We start from the raw sequence: 18426 nt of genomic DNA on the forward strand, positions 1-18426 counted from the left end.
CTGCACTGGAAAGTCCAGGCCGCACCTCGTGGCAGGGCGAGTGGGGGATCACTCGGCGGGGACCAGCAGAAACCTGCTGGCCGGCGCGTCCGATCGTCGCAGCGTCGCATCTTCACGCCCCTGTTTGCAGGCGGCTTCGCAGCGCGGAGCTTGGTGCCAGGTGGGTTTCAGTGTTGGCCTGCCAATGACGACGGCGCCCCGATGTCACGCAGCACCGCGCCTCCACCGGCAGCCGCAGGCAGCTAAGCACCGTTGCCGGTAAGGGTCCGCCCCGCCAAGCGCGAAGGCAGCGGCGCGCCGGGCCTGCCCTTTTGGCCTTTTTCCTATCCTGCTGGCCTCCAGCCCCGACCCGCCCTCGCCGCCGCCGCCCACTCCCAGCCCACCCTCGCCGCCGCGCTGATTCAGGAGCCGCCGCCGCCCGTCGATCAAGCATCCAAAGCATCCCTATGACGCCGGTGGTAATGCGGATCGGCGCCCGTCACGTTTGGGCTTGATGGCAGGCAACACGAGGAGTCGGCCGCAGCCAGTGGGCAGCACGACACCGCTCGCCGCCACGCAGCCCGTCGGTACATATCGATTGATTGACCACCTTATCCGCGCCCCCGGCTGCACCCGCTCATTTCTTACCGTCTGCACGGAAATTATTGAACAGTCGAGCCAGCGTGCCAGCTTGCTAGGTAGGCCACGCCGTCGCATCCACGGGAGACACAAAATTCCTCAAGACTTTGCCCCATGCCGCAACGCGCCATGCCAATGATTCGAGAGCTGCTGCGTGACCCCAACGCTCGGTCTCTCGGCCGTGTTGCCCGGGCTTCGCGCAGTGCCTATTCGGGTAAGCCTACATCTACTTCACTGATGCCGTCATGATCTTCTGCGACTCGATGATTTGGGGCGGCCGCGGACGACTGCGCATCCACGTTACCAGCGCACCGCGGCGCCGGCTCGTCCTCAGTTGCGCGCATGCTGGCCCCTGGTTATCTCGGTAGAGCCCGTCCTACCCGAGTGCTGCCCAATCCGCGCCCTTCCAATCTTCTGGGTCCGGAGCATTCACAGCGACGTCTCGTTTGGCATCGACCAGCACTGTACTGAAACCAAGGTCTGGTGGTGGGTCCGCAGCCTGTACGGATCCGTACTCACCGACTCGTCTACTCCGGCTGCATCCCTGTCTGCTTGCTGCCCTATCGGCCGCGAACGTTTCGCCGTTGAAGTTACCTCGACAACCCCAACACTACTCAGGAACGACTCATGTTCACGGGCTGCTTCTGTCACAATGCGCAGACCGCCATGCCCGTTCGTTTAAATACCGCCGAGGCCAGTACAGAGAAAAACAAAACCTGTTCACAAGTGCACTCTCCATACCTTCCACGGAGCGTTCAGAGGCCCGCAGCTCGACCCTAACCCGAGTCGTTCTTTCGGTTCTGAAATTGCCGAACTGTAAATCGTATGCTAGTGTGGTTTGATCATGGCAGTGAGGAAGTTGCCGAGGCTCGTAGGATTTTCCCCTTAGCCGCCCGAAAGAACGATGTGCGAAAGGATTCTGGTCGTGCTCCTCTCCCGCACAAGCGCGCATCTTCGCCTAGTCTATCGCTTTAGACGCGCGGCTCATTAATCATGGTCGAAACTTCCGTGTGACACTTCTCTACTTACAACGGCACCCTAGAATACTACATGGCAGCCACTGAACCGGATGGATCTTTGAATCTTCTGTTGAGCAGTGACTGATTCTATAGTGTTGCCACTGACCTGTGGGGCTTACGTAGATGCCTTAGCATAGTCCGTTTGCTTAGACAGTAATTGGTAGTCACAACGGACTAGGAAGATCTCCAACTCTCGCATTGTTGTCAGGAGGTGGAAACCCCTAGAAAGTGCAGCCTACAAGAACCACGAACTCGATTTGCTCCGAGCATGAACACCTATTAAACCATTCGGATTATGAAACCCCTAGGCATCAATACTTTGAACCCCTGGCGCATGACTGGAGAAAGGCCAAAAATGAACTTCGGGTCCGTAACTCGGTAACACAACACACCCATGTCATCTCCCTTATGCCCATCACACTTCTTTGTCTCACACACGCTTCGTTTTCGTTGCCTTTCCGCCCCTACTTAGTCCCGATGGGATAGTGTCTTTGTTTAACATCTCATCACCCTTTCATTCTAATTCTTGGCCACTTGTCCCCCGCACCTAAATCCGACCTCCTATACGGCGATGCTATATGCAAATACATCTAAATCGGTACCGGAGCTGCGTGTATGTGACCATCAATACGGCCAATTGCCTAGTCTCTCGGAGGCGGCCAAAATGTTGCAGCCCGGACCTGAGTATGTCAAGAACCACCCCCTGTCCCGTTGCTGATGCGAATTACTCCTAGTATGCAAACATAAAACCAGACACAGAAAGTTGGACTTCCTTTCTGCAAACACCACAATACACGGTCCCACGATGCACAGATTGCTCGGTCATCCACTTCATTTTCCGGAATGCAAACACCTGCTCTGAATCTGATGTACATACTTTTTTGTTTTTTTTTTAAAAAAAAACCATCATCCTCCGTAGCCGTTTGCTACTAGTAATGCATGCCCGCCCCCTCTGCTACTAACGAGATATCGTTGTGAGCAAGCCGAAGCCTCCGAAAAGAAAAACAAAGGCAGATGAGAAATGCCCAAACTTCTCAAGCTGAGTATACTGAGTTTGGGGCGTGGATTTTTTGTTTTCCCACGTGGGGTTACATTGACCCCCTCGTCCGCATGAAAACCGCCGGTCTTCAATCAAAACGCCAAAAGGAAGGGAGCAATCGTAATCGTCCCGAGGAAAAGCAAATTAAACATCAAGTCCCAGACCGAAACCAAAAATTCGATCCGATGCCCCATTTACCGCTTCCTGGCAGCATTGTTCGCGAAAAGGAGCTTGAAGCCGTTCTTCAGTGCACGCATATCTGGGTAGTGGTTTTTCTGGAGCTCGAAAGCGTTTGGAATAACCTTCACAGGCCAGGAAGCGAGAGGAGCCTGCTGACCTGCTTTGAAGCAGAGGTGGAAGTACCCAGGGAACTTCGGGTTGATGCAGAAAGCGTACATGCTACGCCTGGGGTTAGCCTCCGTGTAGGTCGTAAGCCATTGTTCTGTGGGATCATGTTAGCAAATCGAGTTGTGAGTTTCCGAGGCAAAACGCTTACCAGTTTGCGCCCTGCTGCCGCTCTGGTACTTTTCGTCCGTCATCATCTCATCGACCTTCTTGGCCATGGCTTTGACGTGGAGTACGATCAACTCGTCGAGATCGCTGTAGGTGTACTTGCCACCAATCTTGAGAGTACGTCCCAGACTGAACTCGTTCTCCTTGTCCAACTCCAACACATCGATGTGCTGATAGATGTTGTCCGACACCTTCCAAGTAACAGCGAGGTGGTCCAATCCCTTGGAAGAAGGCCGGATAACGACGTCGCCCCGTCCCTGGGATCCAAGGTACTCCTCGGCCTGAGCGGCATTGAAGGGGCGGAAGAGAGGATGCTTGATGACGCGTTGAGCGCGACCGGTCTTGCTTTCCTTCTCTTTAGCTTCTGCATCCTTATCGCCCTTCTCTTGGTCATCCGCCCATTCGCCTCGAGGGCGGTCGATGTGTCGGTTGTGGCCATCCTTAAGCTGTTTCTCGTTGAAGGAAACCTGACATGACAGCGCCTTGCGATTGAGGAAGGTGACCTTTGCCTGCACGGTCTGGTTCGACTGGAACACTTGTCTCGGGTCAATGCCACGCTCTCCGCCAACATTGTTGGGGAACTCGGGTTCGTTGCAGATAGCTTCCATGCCGCAGTCCAAACGGCCTTCGATGTGGTCAGGGAAGACGCGTCGGATCTTGACGGGAACGATCATGCCCTCGGCTAACGATTCGCGAGTTTCTCCGGTGAGCATGGTGTAGATTTCGTCAGAAGTCATATAGGTGAACTTGTTGCGCAACTCCTCGTAAGGCACTTGCAGTTCAGCGCGAATTGTCTCGAGAGTGGCTCGCTTTCGCTGATGGAATTGCGCCTCCAGCTGCTCGGCGTATTCCTCCAGAACCAGATCGTTGACCTTTTCTTGGGCATCTTCACGGATGAGCCTCTTAACCACCGCACCGGGACCGTTCTCATCCTGTTCGGCTTTGATGTCCTCTTCGTCCATCTCGAGGGCATCCGCAGCCATCTTGCGACCAAGATCGTAATCTTCCGGATGCACGCGAGTGGAGTCGAGGTAGTCCGACTCTGGTTCGGTGGGGTCGTAGTTGATGTAAAGGAAACTGGCACAGTTCATCCAGACCTTGGGTCCAACGGCTGGCAGGATTTTCTTCTCCGGATCGCCAACAAGCTCGTCTCTCGTGAACACGACACCGTTGTTGAGGTTGCTGACTTTGAGAAGTTGTTGTGCCTTTCTCGGTCCAAGACCACAAACGTACGGGATGAGGTTTGAAAGGTAAGTATCGGTGAGAGCATCGTTGATCTCGATACCGACCAGGTTCACGATGTCCACCATCGCCATCTCCAAGTACTTCATGAGTTTGTCTTGCGGAAGAAGGATTTGGTTCGGATCGAATGAGACTGAAACGATGTCTTTGCCGAGAGCAGCGTACTCCTTCAGCGGGCTTTGCAAGAAACGAGCCAGTGCGATACAGTACCTCACCAAGGGAGGCTGACCAGGATGTTCCACGAGGGACCGGTCGCTGGTGTGGTACAGTCTCGCAATCTCATCATTGACCATGACGACCTCAAGCTTGTCACTCTTTTCGTTGCCATCCTCGTCTTCGTAATCAGCACAGTGCAGGTCGTGATCGTCCACAATTTGCTGAAGATCCTTGTAAAGCTTGCGTGTCTCCACCGAGAAGCCGGATACAGCAATGACATCGGGTCTCCGCCGCTGGATGAGCTCAACGAGGTCTTCGATGTCCTTGGCATCAGGGATGTACTTCTCCTTGTTTCCAGGTCGGAGGTCGTTGAACTTTCCTTGCTCAAGTACACGGCCCTCTTCGTCAACCCAGGCGTAGCAGACGGCATCACGACCAGGAATACCGTTACCGTTGGAAAGAGCGAGGACTCTAGGAATGGTACCAAGCTGCATACCCTTCGGTTTGTACGGCGCCTGATCCAGCTTCTCCGCGTATCTTTCCTTGCACTGCCTAGCCAGAGCGTTCTCGCACTCCGCCTTGACAGTCTCCTTGACACCTTTGGCAATTATCCTCTCGAGTTTGGGCAAGGCCATTTCCAGGAGGATTTCTGAACGGAATTTGTTCCAGTTTGTAGCACGATCGCTGGTTCCATCCGAGCTGAGCAGCGTCTTGAACTCTTCCTTGATCCTGTCATAATTTTGCAGGCGGACCTTGACCTCAACCATGCCCTCGTCCTCGGCTTTGAGCATCCGCAAAAACAGCTCAGGTCTTCTAGCCATGGCCGTGTATTCCTGGTTGCGCAGATACTTGAATTCGTAGTAAGGATGGTCCTCGGTGATTTTGCGGAGACCCTTCTCGGTTCGGTATATGTCGAAAAGACCACTGGTGTAGAAGGTGCGTCTCATAACACTCCTCATCCGGGGGCTCATGACAAGTTCTTCGGCAAACATTGCCTTCGCCGAGCGCAGGACCACAGCAGCAGTCTGGTACTCCGGAGGCTCCAAGAGGTGATCGGCCATATCCTCTGGCATTTCTTGAGGATCTTCGGGATACAAACGGTGGCCTTCTTTCTGCAGGTTCTTTGCGTAGTCGTCAGGGGTGATGCCAATGGCGCGAACAAGGTTGTAGACCTTGCTTGCCCGGATTCTTTCATAGACGGTGTTACCGCCACGCGTCCGTTTCTGGACACCAGTGCCGGCTTCAGCCTCCATGGTGTTGACGTCCTTGAGTTGGGCCGAATACGTGAAGTGGATGTAATCTTGAATGTCCTGAATCTCTTCGATCGATTCGGCCTTGGCGAGGAGCAACTCGAACACGGAGTCCTCGACGTTTGAAATGCTTCTCAGAGTGTCGTACGTCTTGATGAGAGCCTCGCGCTTCTCCGACAAAGCCCGGAACTTCAAGTCCAGTTCAAAGATCTCCCACAAATCCGCTTGAGTAAGGAGTCTCTGGGGGCCCGCATTTGCGTCAATGTCGTCCTGGTCCTGCTGCGAGCTGGAGTGGATCAAGTAATCCTTCCGGTGGTTGAAAATGAATGGAACCTCCAGATCCTCGATGTTCATGAGCTCCAGAACTTTGCGAACGGCCTTTTGGAACGGTTGTTCGCAGCTCTGGCTAAGCCGCTTCTTGGGCCAGAGGAGTTTGGACACCCAAAGAGACTCCACGCCCAAACGGTTGGCCATCTCATCCTCATCCAGTTCCAGTGGTTTGAAGGGTTTCCTAGCAAGCTGGAAGCGCTCAGGGACATCAGTAAAGCGGATCTCATTATCCTCGTCCGTCATCATCTTTTCAGCGAGCTGGGATGGCTCGAAGACATCCTTCAGCTCCAAGGGCTTTTCGTCTCCCATTTCCTCCTCATCTTTCTGCTCTTGAAGCTCCAAGGCCCAGTCATATTCCGTGCCATCACCGAAAGCGTTCCGGTAATCCTCCATCTCGGCCTCGTCCAATCCAGCTTCCGGGAAACCGACACCGGCAACGGGCCTCTTGCCAGGTCTGGCGACCTCTCGGTCCTCCTCATCCTGCAAACCCTCTTCGTCGTCAAAGACATCTTCTTCAATGAAGTCTGCGAACTCATCGGCAACGCCGCCCCTCTGTTCCCGTCGGGCCGGTCTCTCGTCATATCCGTCACCAAGGTCGTCGTCTTCATCAGAGAAGATGTCGTCAACACCGCGGGGGGCTCGTTCGGTTCGCTCTTCCCTATGGCCGCGTTTGAGGCGCTTAAATTTGGACTGTGGCATGTCAGAACTAGCTGGCTCAACCAGGGCACGCGAATACAAACCTGAGTAGGCTGCTCCCGAGGAACAGTCTCGCCGATGAGGTCAAGGTCTTCCTCGTCTAAAGCAGCCTCTTCTTCCTCGCGCTCAGCCCGCCGCCTCTTTTTCTTCTCGCGCCTGCGGGCGCGCCGCTCGTCGTCATCCTCCTCATCTTCGTCGACGATGAAGCCTTCCCGGATCTAGCACGGACGCAAGGTGAGCATGTTGACGCAATGGCAGATAGGTGGCGCAAGCACGTACAGCGGCGGCCGCTTCCTCATCGTCGTCCTCGTCTTCCTCCTCGCTGGAATCGTCTATGCCGCGTCTGTTGCGAGACGGCTTCTCGGCATTCTGGGCGCCATTCTCCTCATCGTAGTCGCCGTCGTCCGACTCGCTGCCGAGCTCAGCGGCAGTGTCCAGCAGGGGATGCGCCATGCTGTGAAGTTATGATCGGCCGGGGAGTCGCAAGGCGTGTGTAGCTGACGTGGCGAGGAAGCGGTGCGCCGCAAGGTGGGTGCGACACGAGGGCTGGCCGAGGTGCTCGAGCGCGTGGTGTCGATGAGATTGTCGGCGTCGCAGCAGCGCTGGTCACCGCGACGCCAGCGTGAACATGAAAGCTGAGCGCGCCAAGGCGGCGGCGTGCCAAGCACGCGCTCACCGCCCGCCGATTCGGGGGCTGACATAAGCGGCGCTCGGCCCGAGCCCGACCCCTCCGCGAGCGAGACAATGCGGCCCTGTCTCTGTGCGCCATGTCCTATGGGGTCCGGCAGCTATAGTTGCTCGTAACGGCCTCACATCATCACCTCGCTTACCAGGCGATGGCGCGCGCAAGGAGCGGGAAAACGCAGTGCATCTCGTCTGTAAGATCGCCAGCGCCCGCGGGCACATGTGAAACTGAACGTGGCCGCGTTGAGTTCTGAGCGACCCGCGCGGCGCTCTGAGCAGCGAGCGATGATTTCTGCGGATCATGCAGAGAGGAGCCTCCGCAGTGAAACAGCCCCGCTGGCGCTAGTCCGTGATATTCATGACTGCGACTCCGTCTCATTGTGCCGCTGGTCAAATAGCAGAGCTCCCGCGTCGCGGCCTGCAGGAACCAGTGTCGCCGTCTTACGCCTGCCCACCTGCTGCTCGCACGCTGATTGAACCGCCGCCCACTGCACGCCCCGTGCCCCACGCCGCAGCCAGCGGGTCACGACGTTCTCGACTGCAAACGCCCGCTAACCACCACCGCCGCCCAAAATCCTGTTCCAGCCCGCAGCCCGCCGTTGTCCTGTCCGCTCCCCTCGCTCGCTCGCCCCCCGAACAGCACCCCTCGTGCCGTTGCCCTTGAGCGACTCCAACTCTCGCCCCGGACCCACCGGCGCGCCCAAAGCGGCAATCCAATAGTTAGACGCCCTGCCCGACGGGCACCACACCCGGTACCTCCTTTCGCCAACGGACTCCCGATTGGCGCGCCACGCTCCCGCTGCAGCACCATCAGCTTTCCCGCCGCCGCGTCTCTTCAACTCCTGACCTCTTCTGCGGCCTCCAGCCCACCGCCCACCGCCCCCTCACACCACACCGAGCACAGTGACGCAACCACGCGCCCAACATGGCGGATTCTCAGTTCAAGGTCCGCACAATGAAGCGGAAGAACGTCAAGGGCCTGGCGCTTAATGCCGCCTCGCCGAAGCCCGCCATGTCGGGTGCCGACGCGCAGGTGCCCGGGTCGCGCCGCGACGACGATAAGGCCGCTGGCCAGCTGGAGATTGGCGTCGAGTTCAGGCTGGACCTGAGAGCGGAGGACCTGATCGTGATAAGAGAGCTCGGCCACGGCAATGGAGGAACCGTTAGCAAGGTCCAGCATGCCGCTACCAAGGCCATCATGGCCCGCAAGGTGAGTGCACTCGTCTGCACAGACGCGAAGCTCCTCCGGTTGCTGACAGTCCTCCGTCCAGATTATCCACGTCGAGGCCAAGAACGAAGTCCGCAAGCGCATTGTACGCGAGCTGCGCATCATGCACGACTGCGCCTGTCCCTACATCGTATCCTTCTATGGCGCCTTTCAGAATGAGTCGGGTGACGTTGTGATGTGTATGGAGTATATGGACTGCGGGTAAGGTGTACCATGGCTCCTGAAACCCCTTGGAGAAGGCTAACTGGACCTCAGCTCGCTTGACGGCATTTCGAAGCACTTCGGCCCTGTCCGCGTTGATGTACTTGGCAAGATCGCAGAAGCAGTACTGGGCGGCCTCTCATACCTCTACAAGCAACACCGCATCATGCACCGCGATATGAAACCGTCCAACATCCTGGTCAATTCGCGAGGACAGATTAAGATTTGCGACTTCGGTGTCTCGAGCGAGCTGGAGGGCTCGGTCGCCGAGACCTTCGTCGGCACCGGCACCTACATGGCCCCGGAGAGGATTCAGGGCGCAAAATACACGGTCAAGTCAGACGTTTGGAGCGTGGGATTGACTCTTATGGAGCTTGCCATTGGCAAATTCCCCTTTAACAGCGACGCCGACGACGAGACTGGTGGACCGCAGGGCATTCTTGATCTCTTGCAACAGATTGTGCTCGAGCCCGCGCCAAAACTTCCCAAGAGCGATGCTTTCCCGTCAATTCTGGAAGAAATGATCGCACGCTGCTTGATGAAGAATCCGGATGAGCGACCTACGCCTTGGGAGCTATATGTATGTGCCTACTCACCGCTATACCATATAACCTCCAAGCTGACTGGTGTTACAGGAATCGGACCCCTTCCTTATGGCCGCTAAGCGTACTCCGGTGGACCTCGAGGCGTGGGCAGTCAGCATGATGGAGCGCCAGAACCGCAAATCCCATCTGCAGCCGGCCCCAGCATCTGCTAAGATGCGTGAGCAGCTCCGCGCATCTCCGAGCCACAGCCCAACGCCGTCATCTGCCTCGAATGGTCGTCACACTCCCACCTCGAGCCATACTCCACGCTCAACCGGTAGCCAAGACTCGAGAGACGGTAGACCACAATATCCAGCTAGGACCAGCAGTACGGGCCAATTGTCTGGCGGTCAGCCCATGCAATTGCCGATCAGGCCGGCACCTCCGCCAAGCAACCCGCTTCCGCAGCCGCCGAGGAAAATTTGAACTCAGAAAGTGGAAGAAAGCAGTGCCGCATCCCGATAGGACCGAATCTCAGGGTGTCGTGCAAACCGGAGCGCAAATGGAATCAGAAAGTCGCATTCTGAACACGCATGAATAAGCCGTGTTTCAGGCGTTGATCCTTGCGCTGGTGTCCTTGGGAGACTCCTTTTACCGCGATGCGTTGGATTAGGTTGTTGGGGTTTTAGCATTCATCGGCGCCCCGATCCATATGGATTCCCTTATTTTCCGTCTCCCCCATGGATATTCAGTTCATGTCCGATTCCGAGAATCAGCCCACGCATCTTCTGGTAGGAGGGAATGGAGTTTCGGGTGTTCGCGGGATAGGATGCAGGAGGCTTATCAGGGGGAAATCGTTTCCAAGCTTTTTCGAAATTGTTGCGAAGAAGGAAAGAAATCTGCAATATATCAATGATATGGTTTGATCCTCGATCTTTCCCCGCCCGCTGATGTTTCCATTGTTAGATCGTCCTCACGAACTCGTTCCCTATATCTCCAGCCAATGCCAAGAAGTGGTGCTCATCTTTGCTCGCATGTATCGGGGGCCGAAACGCAGGGTGCATCGGAAACCGACACCGCGGAAACAGGACCCTTCATACGTTCTCCAAGAGACCATGAAACGAACGACTCGTAAGAACGCGCGGAATCTGGCGTATCCGTGCCACCCCTCCTCGGCAAGCAGACCGAATGAGGGAATGATCCGTAAGAAAATTTCTGAGACGACACCACGACTGCACCTCATACGAGGGGGGATGAAAGTACTTGAGCTGATGGGTGCGCGCCGCTGTGTCACTACGCGCCCTCACGTCCCAATAGTTGGTCCAATCTGGGCACTGACAATTGCGACTTCACTCACACAAAATATGTCAGGAAGGAAATTGGCCGAATGAAAATGGTGCTTAGAATACATCCTTTCATATGGAGGATGTCAGACTTCAACCAGCCGCTACCCCGAATCTTTCAGAGGTTCTCCAGTAAACACTCGCAACGACATGTGCCTTAGAATCAGGTCATGCAAATCCCTTCCAATCATCACCTGACCTCACCCATTCACATGTCCATGTCATGAGCTGGAAGAACGATGACTTGCAGAGAGAGAAAAGGAAGAAACTGATAACGGCGTATCCAAAGCAAACACAACATCCAAAAAAGCGACCGCTACAAAATCCGTTCTTCACTCTTTTCTCACGTTATCTAACAAGGCAGATCACAAAAAAAAAGGGAACTCCTCTGTCCTTAGAACGCGCAGGTACGCACGCAGCGACCATCAAACCATCGCTCTGAGTTCGCCCCCGCCCTTGAGTCAACGACAGCAAGATGAAAGCAGCCCATGCCCCTTAATTTCAACGACGTGTGGAAACGGAGCGGGAGCGGCCGAAGAAGGGTCATGAGCACAGGTCCAGAAAACGCCACTCCGGATGTGGCGCCGCCGCATTTGACTCCTTCAGGAATTGCAAGCGAAGAAGCTCTGGTGCGGAAGAGGGGAAGCATTGATAGTATGTACATACATACAAACAATATAGAACCGGACGTGCCCAAAAGCACATTTGCTAAATGCTTTTCAACTTGCACTCTATCCTTGTCTCCACGCAATTAATCAAACTCGTAGTACACATGTCATGACAAGCAGAAAATCCAAGTCGCCGGGTGTACAGACGTGCGAACGGTCGAGCATAGGAAAAGTCGATGCATGAGTGGACGTTATGGTTGAACCCCAGATTCCGGAATTAAATGTTTTTTTTTCTTTTCTCAAGTGTGACCAGCCAAATAGGAAGGCTATTTCTCTCCTCCCTGTAGACGCCTTCCAACGCCCCGCTCGTTCGAACACCGGCATTATGCATAGCTCGCAGCCACTGAACAGCACGCACTCTTGTGGTAGATGCAATTGCCTTTGAATCCCTATCCTCTTTCTGTCTCTTAAGAGAAAAACTTGGCATACGCCGCCTTCTCCTTCTTCTTGAACTCTGCAAGCCTCTTCTTAGCGTTGGCCAGGCCACTGAGGACTGCCGAGTCATTGGGTGCAAGCTTCTGAGCCGCCTCGTAGTCCTGGATGGCCTCCTCCTCACTCTTGCGGGCCTCACGGGCCTGAGCCCTGCGGAAGTATGCCTTGGCCTTGTCGGCGTCGGCAGTACCCGGGACCTCGAGCGCATAAGTCGCGCTCTTGGCGGCGCCTTCATACTCCTTCAACTTGTTCTGCAGCAGCGCGCTGTTGTTGTGAAGCTGGAAGCGGAGCGAGGACAATTGCTGCTTCGTCTCCGGAGGATCCTTCTCCTCGACCTCGGGGTTCTCGTTCAGGTAGCGAAGACCCTTCTGGTATTTGGCGAGACCAAGGCGGAGATCACCACCCTTGAAAGCCTTGTTGCCCATGTCCTTCAGTTCGCCGGCAATCTTGGCAATCTGAGGCGCAGTGAGCTCCTCGGACTGATCCTCCGGGAAGTCTTCATAGGGGTCACCGGTGCTGTCAGGAGCGCGTTCGGTGCATTTTTCGTAGTCCTCACCAGTGAGCTCGCCGCAATCTGTCATGAAAAGGAAAAGTGAGCACCAGTCCACTACGTGCAGAGGCGAGGAAGCGGAAGCATACCAGCAATGATGGGAAAGTTCTCCGGGGAAGGCCTGTCCTGGGCAGCCGTAGGCAGGTTCTCGAGCTGACGCACAATCGACTTGCCGTTGATGACCTCGCCGAAAACAACGTGCTTGCCGTCCAGGTGGGGAGTGGGCACGGTAGTGACGAAGAATTGGGAGCCGTTGGTACCAGGGCCGGCGTTGGCCATGGACAGCAGGAAAGGCTTCTCATGCTTCAGCTCGAAGTTCTCATCCTCGAACTTCTCGCCGTAGATGCTCTCGCCGCCAGTGCCGTTGCCTGCGGTGAAATCACCACCCTGGATCATGAACTGCTTGATCACACGGTGGAAACCAGAGCCCTTGTAGTGCAGCGGCTTGCCCGACTTGCCCTCGCCCTTCTCGCCAGTGCAGAGGGCGCGGAAGTTCTCGGCGGTCTTGGGGACAACTATGACGGATGTTGGTTACGACGAGGCCAAGGTCAGGTGGGAGCGACGGGGTGCTTACTGTCATTGTACTGCGAAGGGTCAGCGCTGCCGGAAGCTGGACGCGCAAGGGTAGGGAGCACTTACAAGCTCGAAGGCAACGCGGCCGGCGGGCTGAGAGCCGACTTGGATGTCGAAGAAGACACGGGAGCGCTCTGTTTTTTGAAGGGTCAGCATGCGGCTAGGCAGCTTCGCGCGGGGTCGCACGCACTCTGCTCGGCCATTGTTGGGTTGTATGTGGTGACAGGAGGTGTAGACAGCGACAGGAACGAGGCAGGATGCAGGATGCGCGCTTGGAGAGGACGTGCGAGTTGCAGATGAAAGCACAGCCGAAAATATGCGCGCGAAGTCGTGGAGAGCAGGCTGGAGTCGCGGCTTCAGGAAGATTCCATTCGGCAATGACGCCCGAGCGCGGGCCGATTGCTGCCCTTCGCGCTCCTCAGGGCCCAACCGCCGCAAAACCACCACACGCACTCGCGATCTGCAGCAGGGAACATCCTCCAGCCTCAACTGTGCCTCAATCCCCAAAAGTCGTTGCCGCCGTCTCCGCGAACCGCACCACGCTCGAGTGCAAACGGCAACCGCGCCACTCACTCCGGACTCGGCGACGGCCATTCATTTTACTCGACTGCATCAAACTAACGTCTTGGCTCCATAGAGCTGGTCGTACTCGTAACAGAGGACTCCGCCCTTGATGTCCATCACGTCTCCGACCGTCACGTTCTCCGCGTTCACGCCCAACGTCATCGGGAAGTCCAAGGTGACGTTCCCTCCCTGCGCGTTGTCGTAGTCCATGAGATAGATGGGACCAGATATGTCCGTCAGTCGCGCATCAAGGTCCATCGCCTGCCATGACCACCACACGCGGTCGAGGTTGCCGTGGTGCATGTAGAAAATGGGCTGCACGGCTGTCAGCCTATCCTCCAGCCACACGTTCGGAGAGCACTCACATCCGAAGGGCTTGCGTATAGATCTCCCATCTGACCGTACGTCCCACCAACACCGTAGTGGCCACCTCCGTGAACGCCGGATGCATCAAACGATGGACCGCCTTCCACGACCCTGTCAAACCAGCCAAAGTCTGTCTGGGCCAGGGTCAATTGGGTCTGGTTCATCCCAAGGTACCGCCCGGCAAAATACGGACTGAAGTCGCGGGCGAGGCACCGCGGATTGCCGCTAAGATCGCTCGAAGGTCCCAAGTTGACTGTCAAGTTTGCAAACGGGCCATCTTGAATACAACCTCCGCCGGTGCGGCCTGGCACGGAAAGCGGATCAGACACGTTGACTGGAATCAGCAATCCATTGCCTCCAAAGCCATATACAGGATCAAAGACGGGCGAATTGAGGAAGTTTGTTTCCGACGTTACGTCCAAAGTCCAGTCCCAGTACGGCTGGGCTCCCGTGTAGCCGCACTCGTTGCGAAGACCCTGCTCGTATGTTGCGGTGAACCATCGGTGCCAAGCCAGAAAATGACCCTGTACGAAAGCTGTTAGCACACGATGGATTTATTGAAAGGCTCCGCAGACTGGCGATCCGGCTTGGACCTCGATGCGACTGCCGAGACATTCAACTCTGTTGAGATCTGCACAGATCGTCCGCTCCGACCTCGGCCTTGTGAGTAGTTTCAACGGTCAAACGGGACTGACTGACCGTGTAGTGAATATCAAAAGTCAATATTGATGTTAGCCTGCTGTATTGACGTCAGAGGCTGCAGGCATACCTGGTTGATATGTGTCGCTACGAGATCTTCAAAGCGAGAGCGGACGCCGGGCGCGTCTGCTTTTGGGGTGATTGGAGGCTTCGTCAAGAAGCATTGCACCGCGTCAATATACTCAAGCTTTTCGTCATTGCTAAGAGTGCGCCTGGAATTTCGGAAACGTTCAGCCTCCAACCTTGCAGGCGGCGAGGCGTCCCGCCTCATCCTGCCGGCAGTTCTGAAATAACTCACCACTCCTTACGGACGATGGGGCTTCCACAAGCAGCCGCATTTCGCGCCTGGGACGGAGCAGCGTCCGTTCCTGAAGCCAAGGCCAACACCCCTAAAAGAAGGAGAACGCCACACTTGCGAAGGCTTGCCATGAGTGGATTGACGAAGCAGCTTGCGAATCAACAGCTGCCGATCTTGCGATCTTCGGGCTAGGGACCTCGTCGCGGGTCACGCTCGCTCTCGGGAGGTTCGGCAGTTGATCAATGTGGCCAAAAGTTTATCAGAGGGGTCCTCTAACTGACGTGCAGGGCTGTTAAGACCGAGAGGGGGTTCGGTGTTACTTGGGCGGAGGAAGAGAGCATCACAGACTCTCTTTAATACACGCCCGAGATCTACGCATACGAGCAAGGAGGAATCGCCAGCTCCACTGCCGAGCCGTGCGAGCTCCTCAGCTGTGCCGCACACAAATCCTCATGCACCCGTCCAGACTTCGGGATGCTGGACGACAGCTCAAGCGAGCCGAAGGCGTCCGATGGCGGCTGACAGAGATTCCGCGCAAGTCTGGTCAGTGCGCCGCCCGGGTGGCGCCACGATGCGGCGCCTTCACAAAAAGCTTCACGAGTCTCGCACTCTCGGTCGCGCAGAAAGGGCTGCGAGCGGTCGTCCCGATGGCTGCACCATGAAACATTAGCTGCGCGGGTCGGCCAGACTGTACGACGTCCAGGCATGCGCCTATCAACCGGGCGCGGCTAAAGGTGGTGCAGCCTCTCCGCTGACGGACAGCGACGCAGCGGGCTAGTTGCCAAATGGGCGCCACATGCCCGCCAGTACTGACCCACTGCGGAGCGAGGGCGACCACGATCGGGCTGGGAAGCTGAAGCCAGACGGCAGCTCCGCCGACTCAGCATGCCTGGAGTCCTGGACAGTGCCGAGCCATTTGTCTCGAGCGGGACGACAGACAACGGCTGCGAAGGGCAGTGACTGGCACTCCACATTGGCCTGCATCATGCGTCTCCGTGCACCACGACCAGGGGGCAAATTGCGAACACGCCCGCGGCCAATCGCTCCTCGCTGCTTCGTCGGCGATCTCCAAATGATGGGGTCAGACCGGCCAGCCTGCGCCCCGGCTGCTGCCGTCTCCCGGACAAGGCGCACGCGGACAGCCTGGTTATGTATGCCACGAGCTTCCCTCTCCAGCGTCGAAGATAGATGGGCTTCCCGCCCATGCATTCCGCTCCCGCTGTTCGACGCCCGCCGCTACGGCCAGAATAATTCATCTCTCTCCCCCGCGTCTTGTTCCTTATCCCCAGAGCCCGCATTCGATCCTCTCATGACTCCGGTCAATCCACTCGCCGATAGTGCTCGCTCAGCTTCATCGTCCCGCCCACCATGGCGCCGAACGACTTTGGCCCAACCATCGAGGTGACGGCCTTTACCCTCGTCACTGTCTCCACCGCCATTGTTACTCTGAGGTATGTCCCTCTGTGAAGCGTTGATGTTTCGGTGCGGAATCTAATTGAACCCCTAGGTTGTACTGCAATGTTCATCTGTTGAAGAGGGCTGGTCTCTCCGATGTCTTCATGAGTTTTGCAGTGGTGCGTCACCCGACGATCCCTCCACATTCCGAGGACCTTGTCTTACAAAGTCGCGTAGATCTTGACTTGGGCCGTGGCCGTCATCAACCATTTTCAAGTCAAGTATGGCTCAGGCAAACACTCCTCTACCTTGTCATCGGTATGAAGTCTTCGCGAAGCACCATTAGATATAGCTGCTAATGGCGCGCAGTCGAAAACGTCTCTTGAAGGCACTCTGAAGTCATGTAATTAACAAGATACCCTTGGGTCTTTTTTCCCTTCTCGTACTAATCATCACTAGGGTACTCCTTCCAAATCGCCTATCTCGTCGATCTCCTCTTCGTAAAGCTCTCGATACTGTGTTTCTACTGCACCATCTGCGACCAGAGATGGTTCCGTACCGTCATTTACGCCATGATGGGTATAGTCGGGAGCTTTACGACTGCCATGATCTTCGTCAACGCCTTCGAATGCCCCAAGCCCTCGGACGCCTTTACGGTTGAGATCATCATGGCCGGCCTGGGATCCTGCAGGGACCTGCATTCAATGTATTTTGCGCAAGCCGGCTTCAACATCGCAAGCGACATGGTCATTATGCTGATCCCGGTTCCTCTACTCGCACGTCTTCAGATGCCCAGGTCGAGGCGACTTGCGCTGTTTGGCATCTTCAGTGTCGGCTTCGTTGCGGTACTGGCATCCATACTACGGGTCTGGACATTATCAATCTGGGCCAAATCATCCGACGTTCCGTATTCCGGTGGGCCGATTCTCATATGGAGCCAGATCGAATTGAATGCAGCAATCGTCTCGGCCTCGTTTCCCGCAATGAAGGCCCTCTTCGCACACACCCTCTCCGACAACAGCTCGACGCGAAAGTCTTCCAATGGCGCGCGCTATTTCAAATACAGCTACGGCGCGAATTCTGCGGACAAATCCAAGGGAGTGAATGCAAAGGACAGCATCATGAGCTTGAAGACGCTGTCGTTCGCCAAGAGTGGATCAGGCGAGACTCGAGCGTCAAAAACATTGATCGGGAGCCATCACGGGACGCGGAGCCTTGAAACCGGACATAGCGACGAAGAAATGTTCTTCGACGAGCCGGCCGGCCAAGATACCGTTGTCGAGAGCGGCAAGAACTCGTCCGACGTGCACAGAGAACGGGCTACTGGAATAGAAGCGCCCCCACCAACGTTCGCCACACACCCGGGAATCATGAAAAGCCTGACGGTGGAGCAGACGAGCGAAGACGCGACGGGGCGCCCTCAATATTACAGATCCCACTATCTGCGCTAACACTGCACATTCATGAGAGATGACTACCCTTCACGGCGGACAGGTTAGCTTGGTTTGGGTTGGTTTATGGCATTGTGCATGGGTTTGGCGAACAGTGGCTATACCAACATTCTTACGGCGGGTTATCTCCTTCACAAAAAGCTCTCGGCCGGGTAGGGCAAAGGCCCGGGAACAGTCAATCGCTATTTCCTTTTCCTTTCGAGATACCAAACATACGTACGCATTCCACAATACCAGAGCGGATATAGCTTTAGCCTCTCGGAAAAGGCTCCTCTATCTCGACTGCCAACAGTCCGTCCCGGACTACAGCCGGTGCTCAGGTCCGCTGTAACAGATGCCGAAATCCAGCCCACTCCATCGGGAAACCAAGAAGAAGAACATGGCCCCCCTGGTCCGAAGAAGCGGGGCTGGTTGATTGCCACCTACCTAACTCAGCTACCTAGCCAGCCCCTGCAGCGGCCGCCAATGCAGGTGATGTGACGGACGACCGTTTCGTTGTAGGTAGGTAGCTGTGTTTTGACATGGACCCAAGGCAAGTCCCTTCCCTATCTCCCGTCTCCACTTTTTACACACGACGAAAGACCGGG

General features: G+C 56.1%; 5 protein-coding genes across 5 annotated transcripts; 2 read left to right on the plus strand and 3 right to left on the minus strand.

Annotated features, from left to right (window-relative positions):
- Positions 1 to 2870: 2870 nt before the first annotated feature.
- Positions 2871 to 7316, minus strand: BKCO1_20000114 (transcription elongation factor spt6; the record flags this gene model as incomplete). Its single annotated transcript, XM_020272147.1, has 4 exons — positions 2871 to 3118; positions 3173 to 6857; positions 6908 to 7081; positions 7143 to 7316. The coding sequence occupies 4 exons, from the start codon at positions 7314 to 7316 to the stop codon at positions 2871 to 2873; spliced, it is 4281 nt and encodes a 1426-aa protein (XP_020131147.1).
- Positions 7317 to 8472: 1156 nt separating this feature from the next.
- BKCO1_20000115 (map kinase kinase ste7) lies at positions 8473 to 9986 on the plus strand (the record flags this gene model as incomplete). The annotated part of the gene is made up of 4 exons (XM_020272148.1): positions 8473 to 8757; positions 8819 to 8976; positions 9031 to 9556; positions 9612 to 9986. The coding sequence occupies 4 exons, from the start codon at positions 8473 to 8475 to the stop codon at positions 9984 to 9986; spliced, it is 1344 nt and encodes a 447-aa protein (XP_020131148.1).
- A 1932-nt stretch (positions 9987 to 11918) lies between these two features.
- Positions 11919 to 13269, minus strand: BKCO1_20000116 (peptidyl-prolyl cis-trans isomerase; the record flags this gene model as incomplete). The annotated part of the gene is made up of 5 exons (XM_020272149.1): positions 11919 to 12517; positions 12583 to 13008; positions 13068 to 13077; positions 13133 to 13200; positions 13257 to 13269. The coding sequence occupies 5 exons, from the start codon at positions 13267 to 13269 to the stop codon at positions 11919 to 11921; spliced, it is 1116 nt and encodes a 371-aa protein (XP_020131128.1).
- Positions 13270 to 13678: 409 nt separating this feature from the next.
- Positions 13679 to 15124, minus strand: BKCO1_20000117 (tyrosinase central domain protein; the record flags this gene model as incomplete). The annotated part of the gene is made up of 4 exons (XM_020272150.1): positions 13679 to 13945; positions 13996 to 14520; positions 14766 to 14907; positions 14994 to 15124. 4 exons carry the CDS (start codon positions 15122 to 15124, stop codon positions 13679 to 13681), a joined length of 1065 nt encoding a protein of 354 aa, XP_020131149.1.
- A 1237-nt stretch (positions 15125 to 16361) lies between these two features.
- Positions 16362 to 17839, plus strand: BKCO1_20000118 (uncharacterized protein; the record flags this gene model as incomplete). Its single annotated transcript, XM_020272151.1, has 5 exons — positions 16362 to 16444; positions 16501 to 16567; positions 16626 to 16706; positions 16758 to 16791; positions 16848 to 17839. The coding sequence occupies 5 exons, from the start codon at positions 16362 to 16364 to the stop codon at positions 17837 to 17839; spliced, it is 1257 nt and encodes a 418-aa protein (XP_020131126.1).
- Between the last annotated feature and the right edge of the window lie 587 nt (positions 17840 to 18426).

The sequence above is a fragment of the Diplodia corticola genome, assembly GCF_001883845.1.
Source record: "Diplodia corticola strain CBS 112549 chromosome Unknown scaffold20, whole genome shotgun sequence".
Classification (NCBI taxonomy): domain Eukaryota; kingdom Fungi; phylum Ascomycota; class Dothideomycetes; order Botryosphaeriales; family Botryosphaeriaceae; genus Diplodia; species Diplodia corticola.